This window comes from Artibeus jamaicensis, unplaced genomic scaffold, assembly GCF_021234435.1.
Source record: "Artibeus jamaicensis isolate MK-2021 breed Jamaican fruit bat unplaced genomic scaffold, CSHL_Jam_final scaffold_474, whole genome shotgun sequence".
NCBI lineage: Eukaryota > Metazoa > Chordata > Mammalia > Chiroptera > Phyllostomidae > Artibeus > Artibeus jamaicensis.
Genome location: NW_026522046.1, coordinates 24,672,406 through 24,691,509, shown reverse-complemented (window position 1 = coordinate 24,691,509; position 19,104 = coordinate 24,672,406). Strand labels below are relative to the sequence as shown.

At 44.6% G+C, this 19,104-nt stretch overlaps 1 protein-coding gene across 1 annotated transcript in view; it reads right to left on the bottom strand.

Moving 5' to 3' along the window:
- Positions 1–3,157: 3,157 nt before the first annotated feature.
- LOC119035111 (uncharacterized) overlaps positions 3,158–19,104 on the bottom strand; it is a 36,749-nt gene continuing 20,802 nt past the window's right edge. The window contains exons 13-18 of the mRNA XM_053657733.1: positions 17,886–18,020; positions 12,315–12,453; positions 9,926–9,979; positions 9,583–9,663; positions 6,834–7,097; positions 3,158–5,309 (exon numbers count right to left, since the gene is read on the bottom strand). Coding sequence (XP_053513708.1) covers positions 5,299–5,309; positions 6,834–7,097; positions 9,583–9,663; positions 9,926–9,979; positions 12,315–12,453; positions 17,886–18,020 — 684 coding nt within the window. The 3' untranslated portion in view covers positions 3,158–5,298. The remainder of the gene's footprint in view (positions 5,310–6,833; positions 7,098–9,582; positions 9,664–9,925; positions 9,980–12,314; positions 12,454–17,885; positions 18,021–19,104) is intronic.

Sequence of the window (19,104 nt, the reverse complement as noted above, 5' to 3'; positions counted from 1 at the left end):
CGAATGAGATTTGTGTTTGCACATTTGGAGTTTATTTTGAATGGCTTTAGGGTGAGTGTTTCCTTCTCAGCTTTATCATGTGGAAGCATGTTTTTAGTCCCTTTTCTACAGAGACCACTGTATTTGCCAATTTTTTAAAATCTTTTTTATGTGCCTATTTTATTTCTATTTTTATGTGTTTAAATATATTTTATTGATTATGGCATTACAGTTGTCCCACTTCCCCCCTTCATTCCCCTCCACTCTGCACACCCCTCCCTCACCATTCCTCCCCCATTAGTTTATGTCCATGTGTCTCAAGCTCTTTAGATTCTATATTTCCCCTACTATTCTTGCCCTCCCCCATCGATTTTCTACCTACCATCTAAGCTACTTATTCTCTGTACCTTCTCCCCCTTTCTCCTCCTCCCACTCCCCTGTTGCTAATCCTCCATGTGGTCTTCATTTCTATGGTTCTGCTCCTGATCCAGCTGTCCTCTTAGTTTGCTTTTGTTTTAGGTGTGGTTGTTAATAACTGTGAGTTTGCTGTCCTTTCACTGTTCATATTTTTTATCTTCTTTTTCTTAGATAAATCCCTTTAAGATTTCATATAATAAGGGCTTGGTGATGATGAACTCCTTGAATTTGATCTTATCTGAGAAGCACTTTATCTGCCCTTCCATTCTAAATGAAAGCTTTGCTGGATAGAATCATCTTGGATGTAGGTCTTTGGATTTCATGACTTGGAATACCTCTTTCCAGCCCCTTCTTGTCTATAAGGTCTCTTTTGAGAAGTCAGCTGACAGTCTTATGGGAACTCCTTTGTAGATAACTGTCTCCTTATCTCTTGCTGCTTCTAGGATTCTCTCTTTCATTTTAATCTTGGCTAATGTAATTATGATGTGCCTTGGTGTGTTCCTTCTTAGATCCAACTTCTTTGGGACTCTCTGAGCTTCCTGGATTTCCTGGAAGTCTATTTCCTTTGCCAGATTGGGGAGGTTCTTCTTTATTATTTGTTCAAATAAGTTTTCCACTTGTTGCTATTTCTCTTCCCCTTCTGGTACCCCTATAACTCAGATGTTGGAATGTTTAAAGATGTCTTGGAGGTTCCTAAGCCTCTTCTCATTTTTTTGAAGTCTTCTTTCTTCATTCCTTTCTGTCTGGTCATTTTTTTCTTCCTTCTGGTCTACTCCATTGATTTGAGTCACAGATTCCTTTCCATCACTATTGGTTTCCTGTGCATTTCTCTTCATTTCACTTAGTTTAGCCTTCATTTGTTCCTCTAATTTGTGACTAAAATCAACCAGTTCTGTGAGCATCCTGATCACCAGTGTTTTGAACTGTGCATCTGACAGGTTGGCTATCTCCTGGTCACTCAGAAGTATTGACTCTGGGGTTTTGAGCTGTTCCTCTTGAGCCATAATGTTTTGGTCTGTTCACCCCTGTTATGTATTAGGAGTGGAGCCTTAGATGTTCACAAGGGTTGGGGGACCCAGTCACTGGGTTGTGACACTGTATGTGGGGGCAGGGTCAGAGAGGGGCAATGGCACTTGTTTTATGCTGTCTCAAATTTTGGTCCCCTCTGCTGCTACCCGCAAGCAAATTGGGCCCTTCTGGTGCTGGTTCCCAGGTATGTGGGCCTGTGCACCCTACAGAACCCTGTGGGTCTCTCCAACAAACTCTCTGTGAGCCTGGGAGCCTTTCCCAGCACCTTGACCCTCAAAAGTTTCTCCAATTGGTGTTTTTAGGCTTCAGTTCCTGGTGCTGGGGCCCTGGTTTCCATGGTCTGTCTCCCTGCTCATTTTCTTGCCTGGTTTATCTGTACACGAATGTGTGACCGCGGTCAGCCTGCCACCTTGTGCCCTCACTGGATCCGCCCGTTGCCACCCCATGCCTGAGATCTGCCAACGCCGCCTGTGCACCTGTTGGTCCGGCCCATTTTTCCTGCACAACCCCACTCCGCCAGCTGCTGATCCCACCCCTCTTACCGGTCTGGCTGAATGGTTCGTTGTTGTCGGACTTCTGTACAGTTCAATTTTCTGTGTTTTGGTTGTATTTTTATTACTAAAACTTTGTTGTCTTTAAACTTGGTTGTGCGAGGAGGCACAATGTTTCCACCTATGCCTCCATCTTGGCCCAAAGTCCTGTATTTGTCAATTTTTAAGTGTGTTCTCATAGGGGTGGTGGTTTCAGCAGGTGCCTGAAGCCCTTGTTGGGGTGAAGCAGCACAGTGCTGGCTGCAGGGCCCCACCCAGCTGGGTAGCCTGGAAGTCACTGCTGGGACTGTGTCTCTCCCAGCTGTGGGATGAGCGCTTCTGATAATGGCTCTGTAGCTGCTGATGCTAAAATAGAGGCAATGGGTTGAACTCGGAGCCAGAGTTGTGAAGTTCTCCCGGCTTCTCCACTGGGACCCACAGCTCTGCCCTGGGGCCCTGCCAGATTGCCATTGAATTTGTCCCAATCACAGTGTAGCTCCCAGTCCGACAGCCCGGAGTGAGGCAGCCGTCTCTCTTCTGCGGAGGTCCATCCGTGCTGTTCACGGTAACCTCTGGCATGGGTTCCACTTATGGAAATGGCTACCCTCTCCGCATGGATAGCAGTGTCCTGTTTTCAAGCATGCTGGGAAATCTGAAAGATGGTTTTGTTCCTTATCAAAACCCAATTGCAGGGAGGGCCTTGGACGGGTCCAGTGAGCGTTTTAAGTTTTCCTTAGCTGTGGGAACCATTTGCGAAAGGCTGTCTCACCCGGAACCTGTGCTGGCCAACCTTTCCAAAGTGCTGCTGCTCTGGTGGGGGGTTCGGGGCTACAGAGGGTTCCTGCGGAGCCCTGCCAGACCCCCGCCCACTCCTGTCAGGGGCCATGTGGGGGTCAGCCGATGAGCAGATCGCTAGGGTCTCTCAAACCACCATCTGCAAGTTCGTGTCTAAGGCATCTGTAACGGGAAGGAAGCCCTTTCCAGTTCACAGGTGTGGATTGTTGGCAGTTTCTGATGGACAGTAACCACGTGATCCCAACCTGCAGATGGAGACGTTATTGAAATCAACAGGTGTATGCATTTGGGATCCTCACAATACAAGTATGTATAATCGGTTTGGACCAAGCAAGCATGTGCATTTTACAATTTTTAATGTTTTTGAAATTGGGAATAACATAATTTTAAAGACCACAAAGATTGTTTATTCCTAAATTAGAAACAGAAGTGAAAAACAAGTGGGAACCCGTGAAGATTTGCCCTTCCCATTTTTGAGTGCCATGGCCAGAGAAAACAAATACGTGAGTATATGATCATCTCGTCATGGTCATCTAAAAATGCTGAGTCATGGTTATCTAAAATGCTGAGTTGTGGGCGTCAAAATGCACTATAACTCAGCGTTTTGGAGGGACCGTGGCTCAGCATTTCTGCTATGACTCAGCATTTTTGAGGCATCCTCACAGCTTTTTTTTGAGGCAGCACGACTCAGCATTTTTGAGGCGCCACGATTTGGCATCTTTGGAAAACCATGACAGCATTCTTGAGGCACCAGAACTCAGCATTTTTAGATAACCACGACCCAGCATTTTCAGAAGACTATGACTCAGCTCTTTATGCCACCACAACTCAGCATTAAATCCACCTGGTTTAAAATAAAACATGCCTTCTTGTCCCCAGGGGAAGAGAGGGACCAGAATGCAGTCCCAGAGTGAGGCGAGGTGAGGGTTCTGAACCTGCCCAAGTGCTGGGCTGAGCCTGCGCGAACTCCAGGGGAACCAGTGTTCCTGGGATCACATGCATTCGGCCTCAGTTCCAGAACTGCAGCGCTGCGCACACCCAGCTGCACCCAGTCATGTGACAGCAACGGAGGAAGAAGACGCTGTAAAAAGTTACCTGTAAGTAAATAAGAACACAGAGGAGCCACATTTGCACTGTACCAATTCATATTTATTTTTCTTCCTTTTGTCCATAGTACGAAAAAGATCAAAAACTGTTAGGAAATAAGCAGATATACAAAGAACCTCTGAAATTATGCTTTTATTTGAAAAAACTTATAAAAAATAATAAAAAATAAAAAATTCAAGTCCTTTAAAGTAGTTTACACTTCTGAATGTTAAAATTCCATAGGTTTCCTAAAATACAGTACAATTTAAAAAAAAACTCATTAAAGTGACACTAACTTGAATTCCACAGGATCCCGGACAATTAAAAATTCCCTCTATGGTGAATTTGTTCTCCACAGGCAAAATAACAGTTAAAGCGTGTTTCTCAGATTAATTCATTGACATTTGTTTTACTCTCCAGCTAACGTAGACAGAAGACTAATGGTAATTTATAGCGTCTTCAAATAAGTAAACAAAACATACCCAAAATGTTAATCACCGCATGCATGATTCTGGGAGAGTGACAATATTTACACATACCAAAAAAAAGACATTTTACCAGTTACCAAGAGCCAGTGTGACCCATTATTCCTAGGGCATGTCTTCTTCTAGAAGAGGTGACAGTTTCCTTGGTCCTGCCAACGTTATTTCCAAGTGGATCTTCCCCCCAAAAGTTAAATGATCCAGGGTGAAAGTCAAGACATGCAGTAGCGTTTGGCCCAGCAACTCCGGAAGGTCGATGAAAACTGCAGTGACTCTGACATTCCATCTCACTGCGCATCCACCCTGTGGCAGGAGAGGGTCCCATTCCTGTGCAGTCACTCTGGGGCTGAGTAACACTGCCGGATTAGAGGTTTAACAGACCACTCGCCGGGCAGGTTAGCAATGGGATATGGAAATTACATCCCATGTAAAAAGATGTCTTGAACCCAGAGGCACGTGTGTCTGTTTGTGTGGAAGCTACTGTAAAAGGGGAACCTCCCTTCACTGTCAATGTCAATACAATAAAAGCTAGATTAAACTGGTGCAAATTCAAATACACCATCACTGAATTGCTAAAAATGTTTCAAATACTTGATATGAATTTCATAGTCCAAAGACTCGAAAAGGATAATTACCACATCTCTCACCTGCCTGAGCTGAGCAATTTTAAGCACCCTTTGTAATTATACCTGTCTGGGTGGGGGAGCAGGTGGGAGGGTATGAGCAGGAGGTGCCAAAAAAGAAAAGAAGTCTTGATATTATACAAGTGTTTTCTTCCTCAAGTTTTCCACAAGTTTATATTCTCTTCACCCTTATATAGTGTGAGCTACAGAGCAGCTGGCTGTCCTGAAGTTGCTTCCAGAGACTAAGTTCAAGGTTTTGTCATGTCTATACCCAATGACCAGCTGAAATGGTGTATTTTGCAGATAAAAAGTTCCTGAGGCTTCCTTTTTCAGTTCATCTTCCAAATTTTATATTGCCTATAAGAAACCTGAAAAAAAAAAAAAAACAAGAAGAATTAAACAAATTCAGGGATTTGTTGCTGGGGGAAAAGGGGACAACCTTTGAAATGAAATCACTTGCCTATTTAAAAAAGGAACTAATTTTAAAAAAAAACAAAAACAGAAACTCCTGGAAGTTGCTGATTTTTCCTGAGCTTAAAAGAAGCCACTACAATTTAAAGGCGGTGGTTACAATACACTAAAACATTCTAATAAAAATATAAAATTCAGCCAATTAACCAGGTATTTTGGCTATAGTAAGACATAAAATATTGGTAAATTTGGGGGGGGGGCCTTGTTTTTAACTCACATAGGATTTTTTTCCTATTTAATGAGGGATTGGACTAGTAAGTTTTTATGATCCTTCTACTGCCAAAAAATGTCACAAACTCTTTTGTGTTTCTCATGTATCAGCAGGCGGAGGGTCAGCGAGGCCAGGAGCAGGCCCAAAGGAGTGAGAGCTGCTCTGTTTGGTCACCACAGCGCAGTGCGGCCGTGCTCAACAGGTAGAAGCACCTACACGCACACCAGCAGATTTCCACACGCGGCCTCAGTGACTTACCTAATTTCAACAGATCTAAGCATAAGAATGAAAATTTTGATATTCTATTAGGTTGAGGCTTCTGCTCCAAAGCCCACAGGGCAGGTTGGAGCCCTTGCCCACCACCTCTGAAAGCATCCTGAGAGATGGGTCACCAAATGCTTTTAACTTTCATCTCAACTTCAGAGGCGTTTACACACTTACCTGTACATCCTTTTTGGAAGAAAGAGTTAAACAGCATTCCAAATAAAAACCTCTCTCTAAGTGATTGAGGGTTCTGTGAAGTAGCACTTTTTAAACTATGGTAACAATACATAATAATAATAAAAGTTTTGAATTAGCTTGACCTTGGCTATAACACAATCAAAACCATAAAAAAGAAGTGCTTAAAAACAAAGGAAGGAACCCTGTGGTTTTCTGGATTGAGACTAGACACAACTCTGGGTAGCCTCTCCGCTCGGCTTTTTCCCTTCCCCTCTTTGCCGCTTGAGGCTCACTGGAGCCACCCAGTGGACTCCCCGAGCACTGCTTCAGCACCAGGGAAGGCCCAGTAGGCTCAGTGCTACCAGTTAACGTCTCAAGTACCGTGACATCTTCCTACCTTCTCCGTTCTGAGCCTTACTACCTGCCTGAAGCTTTACATGTATTACTTCTTTTCATGCTCACAACAGACCAGGACATAGAAGCTTCTGCATCCATCCAACAGGTGGGAACAGAGAAGCTTAAAGTTAGGTTAACAATTTGCTCAATCACAAAGCTAGCACTTGAGCTGGGATCTGAATTCTTCCTCTGACTCCATGCACAAATCTTCATGACTCAGACTAGGTAGCCCATGAGCTTGCTGCTGCATCTGCGTAATAATCTGAACCCAAGCCGCTAAATAAACAAGCAACACATCCTACAGTAGACAGCTGCTATTCACAAAGCCATGGCTTGATTCCAAGTAAATGGCTTGAGATAATTTCCTGCTCACCTTCTAGCACATCTTGGATTTCAACTGAGACATCTTTCAAGCAGTTGTACAGATTCTGGACTGTGGCATTGCTCTGCTCCTTTTCTTGCCACTTCTGCAGCATCTTAAATGTACTAATCGTATCGCTTTCTTTCTTCTCCCGGATAGCGTCAATAACACTGATATCCAGGTCCAGCTTGGCAATGGCGATTTTTATCCAGTCCTTCCCCAGCTTCCCAGCAAGGGTAATCAAATGAGCCTCTGTTAAAGGGGTGTTTGCTCCACCTAAAAGCAGATGAGGAATTTGGTAGGTCCCATCAACACGTCCATCGCTTATAACTACTTAAGGATGAAAATGTAATTCTCCTTCTATTAAAAAGGACACTATGTTTGTAACTGAAACGGCTTTAAAAATATAGTTAAATGCCAAAAAAATATCCCTGATTTCCAAACTATATTAAGGACAAAGAGAATTCTTCCATTAGTAACATTAAAGCAGGATATAATATTAATCGTAATTACAAATGAGATGTTCACAAAGCAGCACAGATGAAGTTGGAGTAAAAAATTCAAATACCAAAAATAATTTATGAGGCTCAGAAAGAAAAATACACATCTTTGCCTCCGTCCACCTGTCTCTCTAAATGTTAGCGAGGGATGGAGCTGCAGGCTCCGTTGCGCCATCTGCTGGCATCGGGGGAACAGCGCGCTCCTCGGAGAATTCAGGGGATGGTATTTGTGACACCCGACGATCTCCAAGAAACTCTGCCATCATCTTGGAAGGGCATATATTTGCCAGTGCAAACCAGTGGCCCCATAAAAATGTTAGCCCTATCATTAAACTAGATTTTCGACAATGACTTTGTGCTATGGAGCAGCCGAGCTGACCGGATGTAGCGTTTCGGGTAAGGATCCTCAAGGTATTACAAATACTGGAGAGGACATCAGAAGGGCGCGAGAGGTAAGAATACTTCCTGCCCCTGCCCCACCTCTTCTCTGAAGACAATAATTTATTAATAGGAGTTTAACAGCTGTATTTGGACCCTTTCCCACTGCAGTTTCCTCTCTAACTTCCTAGACTGGAGAATGGGTTTCTTAAAGGCGGCCTGCGCCCTCTAGTGGTTCCCTGACACATGGTCTATTGCTACTGGCTCTCAAAACTTCAATGAGAACTGGGGCACAAGGAAACCTATTTAAATGGAAATTCTCAATAACATCCCCAAATTCATTGTATCAGACTCATAGCCTAAATTTTAACAAGATCTCGAAGTGATTCTGTTAAGGTTAAGTGCTGACCATATTTTAGAAAGCAACACAGTAATATACTGAGTCTCAAACTATCAGGCTAGTGGCTGAGTTATCTCAAAGAATGTGCGGAAATACCTAAACAAAAAATCTTAATTTGTTTATTTAGATTCTACATTATCATCTCCAAAAAAGTTGAGAATCCTTTATCTTTCTAGGTGTATCTGATCATTAAAATTCTATTACTAGCTACCTGGTACAGGAGCTAATTTTAAATAGCCAAATAATTGCATGAGACAAGAAAAATTTGTCCTATATTTGTCCTAATTTAATACAAAATTATGTCCCACTCAGTTATAAGGTGAATAATTTTTGAGGATCTAATGCACTCCCTGGTTTGAGTATAGCTAATAACATTGCATTGTATTTTATACTTAAAATTTGCTGAAAGTAGATCTTAAGTGTTCTTGCCACTAAAATAAAGAGTAACTGTGAAGTGATGGATGTGTTCATGAACTTGATCACGAAATGCTTCACGATGTATGTGCACACCAAATCATCATGTTGTGAGCCTTAAGGATATACACTTTTATCTGTCAACTATAGCTCCACAGAACTACAAAAATTTGCATCTCAATTTAGTTAGGTTTGAAAAATAATTCCAGAGAGAAAATAAGTTCCATTGAAAAATAAATAAACACTCGCTTATTTCAGTGTTTGCTGTATGGTGGTGCACAGAAAACCACACATATGCCATACAGAGTGGAGACTGTCTTACTGTACTTTACAGAGCATTTGTCTTTTAGAGATTCATACCTTCTTACAATTAATAGTAAAAGAAATGGTATTTTGATGAAAGAGTTAATTTGGAGAGCTACATGAGGTATTTATAAATGTTTGAGACCTTGTATTATACAATTTAGTCTGGGCTTTTTAACTCAGATTTGTGAATTCTTGCTGGACTTGCATTTTCAGCTGCAAATTCCATTTTCCGGCTCCTCAGAGTACTGTTAAGTGTTTTAAGTCTCTATTATATTTTCCACAACTATTGAGCCTTAAGTCTCTGCCATTTATTGTAAAGAAATTAAGACCAGCCTGTAATAACTGAGCTGGAAAGCTCCACCAGGAAGCAGCTAAGAACTCTGAAGCCAATGAATGCACACACGCACATTCACGATTCCACTCATTCCTGCAGTGCTCACTGTCTTCTACCTTAAGGCTCTGTGCTCAGTGCTCTGGGAAATGTAAAGATGGACAGGCTATGGCCCTCCCCTTAAGGACTGTAGGGGACTGCCTCTCCTCTGCAGCTCTGCTGAGTAAAGGGGAGGAGTGGAGAACCAAGCTGGAAAAACAGGCTAGGGAAGGCCAAGGAGCCCCCTGCTCCAGGCCTGAGGAGCTGGGACACGGGCCATGCATAGCTGGGATGTGGCTCTGCCATGAGAGATCCAAGAGTGTGTGTGTTGGATGACGGAGACGGAGGAGACCAGGGAAATAATGTACAGCCACTGATGACACTGTTACAAACCTGAAGCGTCAACCTGCTTCATCCTTTTCTCATAGGCCTCCTCTTCAGGCAGGGCGCTATTCATTTTACGTCGCCTGTTACCTTAAAAAAAAAAATCAACAAATTGGCTTTCCATTATGTTTATTATTTTTGACCCACCTTCAATCTGGATTTTTAAAAAATATCATCATTCTGTTAGAAACCAACAAAAATGGATTCTAAGGTTGTTTAAACAATTAAGAGTCACAGAGCATGTAACGGATCCTTAACATGACCACCTCTGCGCAGTGAATGAACACCCCAGCGAATGGAAGCAACAGAAAAGTGGGTAAAACTCGCTTAATGCCTAGTTACTGGCACTTACCTCTGGTGCTGCTTTTTGAAATGTTCTGACTCTTGTCATCTTGAACCCAGTCACCTGTGCAAGTGTAAGAAGCATCACTTAGAAAAAGTGGTACGAAGCCAGAATGAAAGCAATCTATTTGCGAAAGTGCGTGAAGCTCTGGGGTCTTGGCAATCTCTCTGAAGTTCACACCTGAGTTTGGGGTTTAACTTGCTACATACACAAATGCACTGCACTTGAAATTCTGACATAAATAACGAGTGTTTCTTCCAACAGGCCTCGCAGGGCAAGTGTGTCCCAAACTCAAGCTGTGTGAGCACCACCATCCTCACTTCTGCCACACCCAAGTGCCAAGTGAAACAGGATTTGCACAGTATTTCTTTAAATCTAGAACTACTGTAAATAGAACACTGCCATCACTTGCCATGTGGGAAAGGAAGCCGTAAAAAAACCTGCTTATTTTAAATGTTAGTTGCATGCACCCCACCAAAACAGTCTCAGACATTTGCATTCTGTCCTTTGGAGGGCGCTGTCCCTGAGGCTTGTCCTGGATGCTGCACTGTGAGCCGCCACTGCTGTCGTTGAGTGAAACCAGCTCCTGCCCCCTGAGACATCACGTCTCACGCAGGCCTTCTCTGGGTCCCTTTACTGCAGATGCAAAGTATTAAAGAAGTTCTTAAAAAATCCGACATAATGAGAGGTCTGATGAAGTGGTCTTTAAAACCACTAGGAGACATGCTGTTAGTCCAGAAGAACATCTGTTTTCAAGTTGCTCCAAGTTAAATACCTCTGCTACTACAGCATTTGTAGTGATTAACAAGTAACATCTTTCAGGTTCATTTATTAATATCCGAACTGAGAAAAACAATACAACCCCAACACAGAGTCCCGTCCAGACTCTTTCCAGGTAAGTAATTTTAGCTTGCATGAGAGGGCCAGCATATGGGTATAATGCTGAGAATAAGAAATCAACCACACCTGCTAGAAAAGGCTCATGCTTAAGCCAGGACCGAGAACTCCAAAACAATCAGATCACGTTTCGTTTCTGGAGTATAAAAAACATGGAATATACATCCACATACAACCCAATGGATACACAAGAAACGAGCTGAAAAAGGATTCAGATGTTGTTCGATGACACAGAGATTTCTCGAACATCCAACAGACCCTGGATGTAGTTACACATGTACAGCTGATGGCACTGGCCACTTACACTGCTCTTCAGAAAGGTGCTGTAGCCGGCAGCCAACTAATACTGGGAAACGGTTAAGGTATCAGAATCCAAACTGCAATTGAGGCAAAGGTACCTTCTATTACAAGCATGCAGCGCTGGCAAGCAGGACCTCAGTGCCATTTGCAGATAAGGAGGCTACAGCCACAGGCGGGTGAGAGACTGGCCCACAACCCCCCAGGGAGCTGGTTAAGTCAAGAGCTGGAACAGGGACCACATGACCTCACTCCCAGCCCACTGCTCCTGCTGCTACCTTTTCGCTCCAGAATGTGATCACTACTCACGTATCTGTTGTTCTGAAGACTCCCCTCAGGCAGAATTGGAGGTCAAGCTCCTACCTGCCTAAGGAGGAGGCAGGGACAGCTATCTGGTGTCCCCTGCTCTCTAGAGGGGTCCCCAGAGCAGGAGAGGACGGTAAAGAGGAGATTGTGAGAGGGCTTCCCAGCACCAAAATACCGAACGGGGGAATGCAGTCCTACGGCTGACCCACAACCGCAGAGAGCAGGAGCTATCAGTTGAAGACCAAAGAGGCAACGTCAGCAAATGAGACACGTGATCAGTCAAAAATGCAGATCTACATCCAGGTCACAGAAGACACTTTGTCACAACACCCCTGATTCACATTAAAATATCTGAGATCCAAACCTCAGTGGTAAGAAGAAAGCCCAACCCTACTGGCCACGCCTGCCCACAGTCTAAAGCCTCCTCAGCCTCGCTGAGCCGCCCTCGGATCTCTGGGGACCTGGCTGGACGCGGGTGCCTGAGACCTATACTTCTCCGGGAGCTGAGGCCTTTCTCTTCATCAGATTTTTAAATATTATGATGATGAGTCAATTACTCTATTTTCTTTCCCACCCCCACTACCTCACAAAACAGTTTTCATGTAAGATACAAAACACTACAGCCCTGGGCTGTGTGGCTCAGTTGGTTGGAGCACTGACCCATAACCGAAGGGTTGTGGGTTCGATTCCCAGTCAGGGCACATACCTAGGTTGCAGGTTCATTTCCTGTCCGGGCTTGTACAAACCCCAGTCCAGGTGAGAAAGGGAGACAACCAATCGATGCTTCTCTCTCACATCGATGTTGCATCTCTCTGCCTTCCTCTCTCTCTAAAAGCACTGGAAAAAAGTCCTTCAGCGAGGATTAAAAAAATTTTAATGAAAGATACGAAACACTTACATTCTCTTAGTTTCGCTTTCCATACAATCTCATCGGAATCCACTTCGACCAACAGTAATTTAAACTCCGTGGGTTGCTCCAAATAAACTTCAATATAACTCTTCAGTTTTAAAAGTGAACCATCCATGAATTCAATTTCCTTTAAAAAATAAGTGATTTTTGTAAATGGAGAAGTTGTGCTCATTAATTGACAACATGAAACGCCAAAGAACAAAATGACAATTGCACGCACGGGTTAACGCCTGCCTGAACGCTGACACCTTGACCATGGAAATCCCACCCTCTTATTATTACACACCCTCCTGTCGTCCTGCTCTAGCCCCCCTTACCCTGACCGCCTTTTCTGCTTTGTTTGTCCAAAGCTGAACTTTCCCCCGCCTTTTCCCGATTTCAGGCTTCATGTTCCCAAACTAGAATGTATGCTCGCCCATCGCCGCCCTTTCCTAAGACCTTTCAAATGTCCCTGCCACCTTTTGCTGAGGTCATTCTACAATCAAGAGACCCACCATTTACAGACTATGCCGACTGTTTTATCTACGCTCCCTCCCTCACTGAACACCACCTAACCCTGTTTTTGCTCTGTTGTGGATACAGAATCTCAGGGAAGCAAATTATCGCAACGACTTGCCCCCCTGCACATCCACGAAGTGGCGGGACTTTATGTGAATCCGCACCGCTGACTCCCAAGTGTGGCCTCTCTACCACCGCACACACTGCCTCCGCCTGCACCTCCCTGTCCCTCCCAGGCCGGCCAGCAGGCCTGGGGGAGAGGCGCGCTCTCTCCAAAGCACAGGCGGACGGCATCTCCCTGCACTTCGAAGATATGATGCTCTTTACAAGATGAAGGTTGAGGCAACGGTCGGCGCTGATTTTCCAACAGCACTTGTTCACTTCGTGACTCTGTGTCGCGTTTTGGAAATTCTCACAGTATTTCGGACTCTCCCATTATCATCTATTTGGTACAGTGAGCTGTGATTGGTGATCTTTATGTTACTATTGTAATTGTTTAGAGGTGTCACAAACTTAATTGATAAATGTAGCATGTTCTGGCTGCTGAACCAACCAGCCACCCTCCTGTATTTCTCCTCCCCCCAGGCATCCCTATTCCCGGAGACACAACCATACTAAAAATAGACCAATTAAAAACCTGACAATGATGCCGGCTGCTATGGCTCAGTGGACAGAGTCCTGGCCTGCAAACCAAAATGCTGGCACTTTGATTCCTGGTCAGGGCACATGCCTGCCTTGTGGGCCAGGCCCCCGTTTGGGGGCCTGGGAGGGGCAAGCAATTGATGTTTCTTTCCCTCTCTTTCTCCTTCCCTTCCCCTCTCTCTAAAAATAAATAAATAAATAAAATCTTTTTCTAAATGGAAAAACATAAAAAAATAATATAACCCTGACAATGACCATGTAGTGTTCAAGGAAGGTCACACATCTCTTACTTTAAATCAAAAGCTGAAAACATTACACTTAGAGAGAATGTCACGTCAAAAGTTGCCGCAGGCCGAAAACTATGCTTGTTGTGCCACTCAGCCAAGTTGGGAATGCACAGGAAAAGCTCCTGATGGAAATTAAAGATGCTACTCTAGTGAACACATACATAGTAAGAATGAAACAGCCTCACTGCTGATACAGAGAAAGTTTAACTGGTCTAGACAGAAGATTAAAAACCAGCTGCAACATTTCCTTAAACCAAAGCCTAAACCAGAGGAAGGCCCTGACTCTCTTCTATTCTACAAAGGCTGAGAGAAGGGAGGAAGCTGCAGAGAAAAGTCTGAAGCTGGCAGAGGTTGATGGTTCATGAGGTGTAAGGGAAGAAGCCATCTCCATAACATGAAAGCTCAAAGTGAAGCAGCAAGTGCTGATGTGGAAGCTGCTGCAAGTTATCCAAAAGACCTAGCTGAGACAATAAATGGAGGTGGCTACACTGAACAGGTTTTCAATGCAGACAAAACAGCCTTACGTTGCAGGATAATGCCATCTAGGACTTTCACAGCTAGAGAGGAGTCAATGCCTGGCTTCAAAGCTTCAAAGGACAGGCTGACTCTCTTGCTACAGGCTAATGCAGCTGTGAGTTGAAGTTGAAGCCAATGCTCAGTACCATTCCAAATATCCTAGGGCCCTTAAGAGTTATGCTAAATCTACTTTATCCTTCACAGGAATGGAATAACAAAGCCTGTAAGACAGCACATGTTTATGATATGATTTACTGAATATTTTAAGCCCACTGTTGAGGCCTACTGCTGGGGGGGGGGGAAGATTCCCTTCAAAATATTACCGCTCATTGACAATGCACCGAGTCACCCAAGAGCTTTCATGGAGATGCACAATGAGATGAATGTTGTTTCCATGCCTGCGAACACAACGCCCATTCTACAGCCCATGGATCAAGGAGTGATTTTGACCCTCAAGTCTTATTATTTAGGAAATATGTTATCATAAGGACATAGCTGCCATAGATAGCGAGTCCTCTGAAGGATATGGGCAAACTAAACTGAAAACCTTTGGGAAAGAATTCAGCATTCTAGAGGCCATCGAGAGCATTCATGACCATGGGAAGAGGTCAAAACATCAAGATTAACAGGAGTTTGGAAGAAGTTGATTCTGACCCTCCTTGATGACTATGAGGAGTTCAAGACTTCAGTGGAGGAAGTAACTAAAGCTATGGGGAGAAAGAGCCAGAGAACTAGAATTAAAAGTAGAACCCGAACGTGTGATTGAATTGCTGCAATCTCATGGTGAAACTTTAACAAACGAGGAGGTGGGTAGGCAAAGAAAGTGGTTTGTTGAGATGGAATCTACTACTCCTGGTGAAGATGCTGCTAAGATGGTCAGAACGACAGCAAAGGATTTAGAACGTTACATAAACTTAGCTGGGAAAGCAGCAGTAAGGTTTGAGAGGACGGACCCCAAATCTGAAACAAGTTCTACTGTGGGTAAAACGCCATCAAACAGTGCACACTACAGAGAAAGCTTTCATGAAAGGAAGAGTCAATCTATGTGGCAAACCTCACTGTCGTTTTATTTTTAAAAACTGCCACAAGCACCCTAACCTTCAGCACCCACCACCCTGATCTCTCAGCAGCCATCAACCTGAGGCGAGACCCTCCACCAGCAAAAATATTTCGACTCACTGATGGTTAACAATTTTTTAGCAAGGAAGTACTTTTTAATTAAGTATGTATGTGGCTTTTTAGACATAATGCTACCGCACACTTAATACTGACTACAGCGTAGTATAAACGTAACTCTTACACGCACTGGCAAACCAAGAACATGCAGCCCACTTGGCTGCGATGCTCACTCTATGGTGCTGGTCTGAACATGACCCACAACCCGCCCTGGGTCTGCCTGTGTGTCACTAGCCTTCCCTGGGCCCTGCCATCATAAACCAATGGCCTTAACTGGTCCCTCTCCCTTTCCCTTCCAAATCACTAGCATTATCCTCACAACTTTCAAAGGGTCCCCAGGGCCTATGAAGCCCAGGTAACGCCCCCCTGGGTCCCCACTCTTCCCCGTGCCCAGAGCCTGGCCGCACATTCCTGTCACCTCACTTAGCACTGCCGTTCCCTCCCCCAGTGACTCCCTCCCCCTCCAAACCCAGAACAATGTCACCATGTGGGCAACCTTCCTGAATACCCACTGCACTTTGGACCGGTCCACTTCGATGGAAACACCGAGTTATGGGGAAGCATTTTACAGGAAGTGGCATTTCTCCCTCTGCACTGGCATCTTTGGAGAGAAAACCTCATGACTTACTGTTTGGGTTTTTTTTTTTATCTCAGGCCTACTTGTTAACGGACACTTTTGATAAATGTCAGTTAAACAAATCATTAATGGTATAAAATTGATAAGAACACCTTAGACTTACACAGAGTTTTACAAACTTCAGAGTGCCCCCAAACCACTTATCTGATCCTCTGAGCAACCCTGGGAGATTATCCCCACTTCAAATGCCCAAAATTTGGTTAAGAGAGCGCATACAATGCGTGACAGGACCAGACTGGTGAAGTCCCCCAGCCACCACCATCTTTGTAAGAGAAAACTTGGGACCATCTGGGTCTCTTTCTGGGCAGATTCACATAGTCACTATCTATTATTCCCTCTCAGTGCTTCTTAACCACAGGAGCACATTCGAGTCACCTTGTAAGCTTCACCAAGCCTGGGCCCCTCCCAGAGCAATGAAGTCTGTGTCTCTGGAGCTAAGACCCAGGCTGAGACGTCCTCAAAGCCCCTCAGGGAATTCCACTGTGCAGCAAAGGCCAAGAATCATTGTCCTGAGCAAACCCTTCGAATGGAATCCCACCTCCTCAAGGCTGCAGTTTGCTTCTTGTGATTGTGTTGATGTTCCACCTGCTACAGCTTGATCAGCTTGGAAGGGCTGAGAATCAATCTCAGAATCAGTGATAAGTCCCTGGTATTATCGCTGGAGCCAAGAGCATCTGGGGCTCCGGGCTACACTCTCCTGCCGCCCAGGGGTGTGACTGGATCACCTGCCTGCTTCACACATTAGCTGCCACGGCAGCACTGCTGTAAGGCTCAAATGACACTGGGTACAAAGAGACCCTTTGAAACAGAACAAGACAGTCTGCGTTCAAAAGTTACGGACGACTGACAAACCTGATTGCTTCACAGGCACTGGGCGCCAGTAACACGATAAAATAATGTGACACAGACCATTACAATTAGCCCTCTCTCTTGCTTCCTATTTCACTATAACAGAATCAAAAGATGTTGTCAACTTTTTGTATACAACAAAAGAAACTGAAAGAGGTGTACAAAAGGAAGTGCCACACAGATGTCTAGGCTAGTGAAGCTACGGTACGCATTCGGAGCACATAATAAAGATAAGTTTTAAAAATAACTTAGTCATTTATGAGAAAATGAAATCACTTACGAATGCAACTGTGTGTACAATAAAGTTTAAATCTAAGTGACACTATGTCCCCATAACTATCTTCCAAATGCCTGCCAGGAAGAAAAGCCCCAAACCCCTTGTTAGCCATTCCTGTCCATTAACCTTTGATGCCCTGTAACTTAAAATTAAACTTGAGTTTTTTTATTCCTTTGACATTAACACTATATGAAGCATTTAATAAAACATTCAGCCCTGGCTGGTGTAGCTCAGTGGATTGAGCACGGGCCTGTGAAGCAAAGGGTCGCAGGTTTGATTCCCAGTCAGGGTACATGCCTGGGTTGCAGGCCAGGTCCCCAGTAGGGGACACATGAGAGGCAACCACACATTGATGTTTCTCTCCCACTCTTTCTCCTTCCCTTTCCCTCTCTCTAAAAATAAATAAATAAAATACATTTTAAAAAAACATTCAAGAAAACGTAAAACCTTTTAAAAGGGAAATGATGGACTGATCTACCTTTCCAACGGTTGAAGACTAACTGTTAAATTCAAGAGCATCTTTGGAACGAGCTACAAGATGAGCAAAACAACTGTTTCCGTATAAACGAGAAATTAAAAATGAGAACAAAATGGATCCTTTTGAGATCTTCGAAAGACCACAGCTAAGAGACACACATCCCCGCCGACACTGCAGGGGAGGTTTTCAGATTACAGACCTCCGGGGTGATGTCGGCCTCGGGTTCGCTCATCAGTCGGTACTTCTTCCCACTCTGCAATGGCTTCTGGCAAACGGGAGGCTTGTCGATCTTCATGAACTTCTTAGCGGACTTCTTTACAGATGTGAAAATATCCTGCGGATGGAGACAGGCTTGGTTTAGACCTGCACCAGCAGCCACGGTAAGAAACAGAGACCGAGCCGTGCAGGGCCAGGCCGCACGGTCTTCATCCCCTCCCACGCAGTGGCAGCGCAGGCTGGCTCACTCCGGCTGGGCTCCCGAGGAAATGCCCGAGGCCCGGGTGCCCGGAGGTGCACTGTAGCCTCCCAGGTCTCCACACATCTTCCGAAAAAACCCTGCGGCCAAAAGCAACACAAACAGCCTGTGGGGCACCAACCGCTTGCTTCGGAAGGATGTGAGAAAACTAAGTTAGCGCCAGCATTATACATTTGCCGTAATTGCATGCCCACTGTGGGGACAGAAGGCAACTATTCTACTGAATTCAGTTCCAGTGTACTCAGTTTGCTTCTGCCCAGCACTTCGTCTCCATCCTTAGGTTCACAGCCACCCCTCTGACGTGGCTCCAGAGGGAACACGGACTTTGCAGGAACTGTGCGAATGGCCCAAAGAGGCTGAAGTGGCCTCTGGCCCAGATTCTCTTAGAAAAGTGGCTGCACAGCTGGCATGAAATGTACGTTTCCTGAAGGCAAAGTCCAAGAAAATCTTTTCCTGCACAGGGAAAAAAAATCAGCCCAAGAAGAGGAGTGTCAGCATCAAACACCCCCCTGGAAGGACAGGCTGCCTTCTCTGGACTGCGCTCCCTCCCTCCCGGCCTCCCGCCCACCTCACGCTCCTGCCCCAGCTTCCCGAAAGCAGGGGTGATGATGCCCTTTTAATGAACTAACAGCACTCATTTTTAAAATATAGAGAGTATATACTCTCTATACTCTAATACTAATTTATATACTATAAATTAGTATTTAATACTAATATTAAATAGTATTATTTAATACTATTATTAAATAATAGTATTTACTCCAGCCCTGGCTACTGTAGCTCAGTGGACTGAGCACGGGATGTGAACCGAAGGATTGCTAGTTCAATTCCCAGTCAGGGCACATGCCTGGGCTGCAAGCCAGGTCCCCAGTGAGGGCGTGTGAGAGGCAACCACACATTGATGTTTCTCTCCCTCTCTTTCTCCCTCCCTTCCCCTCTCTCT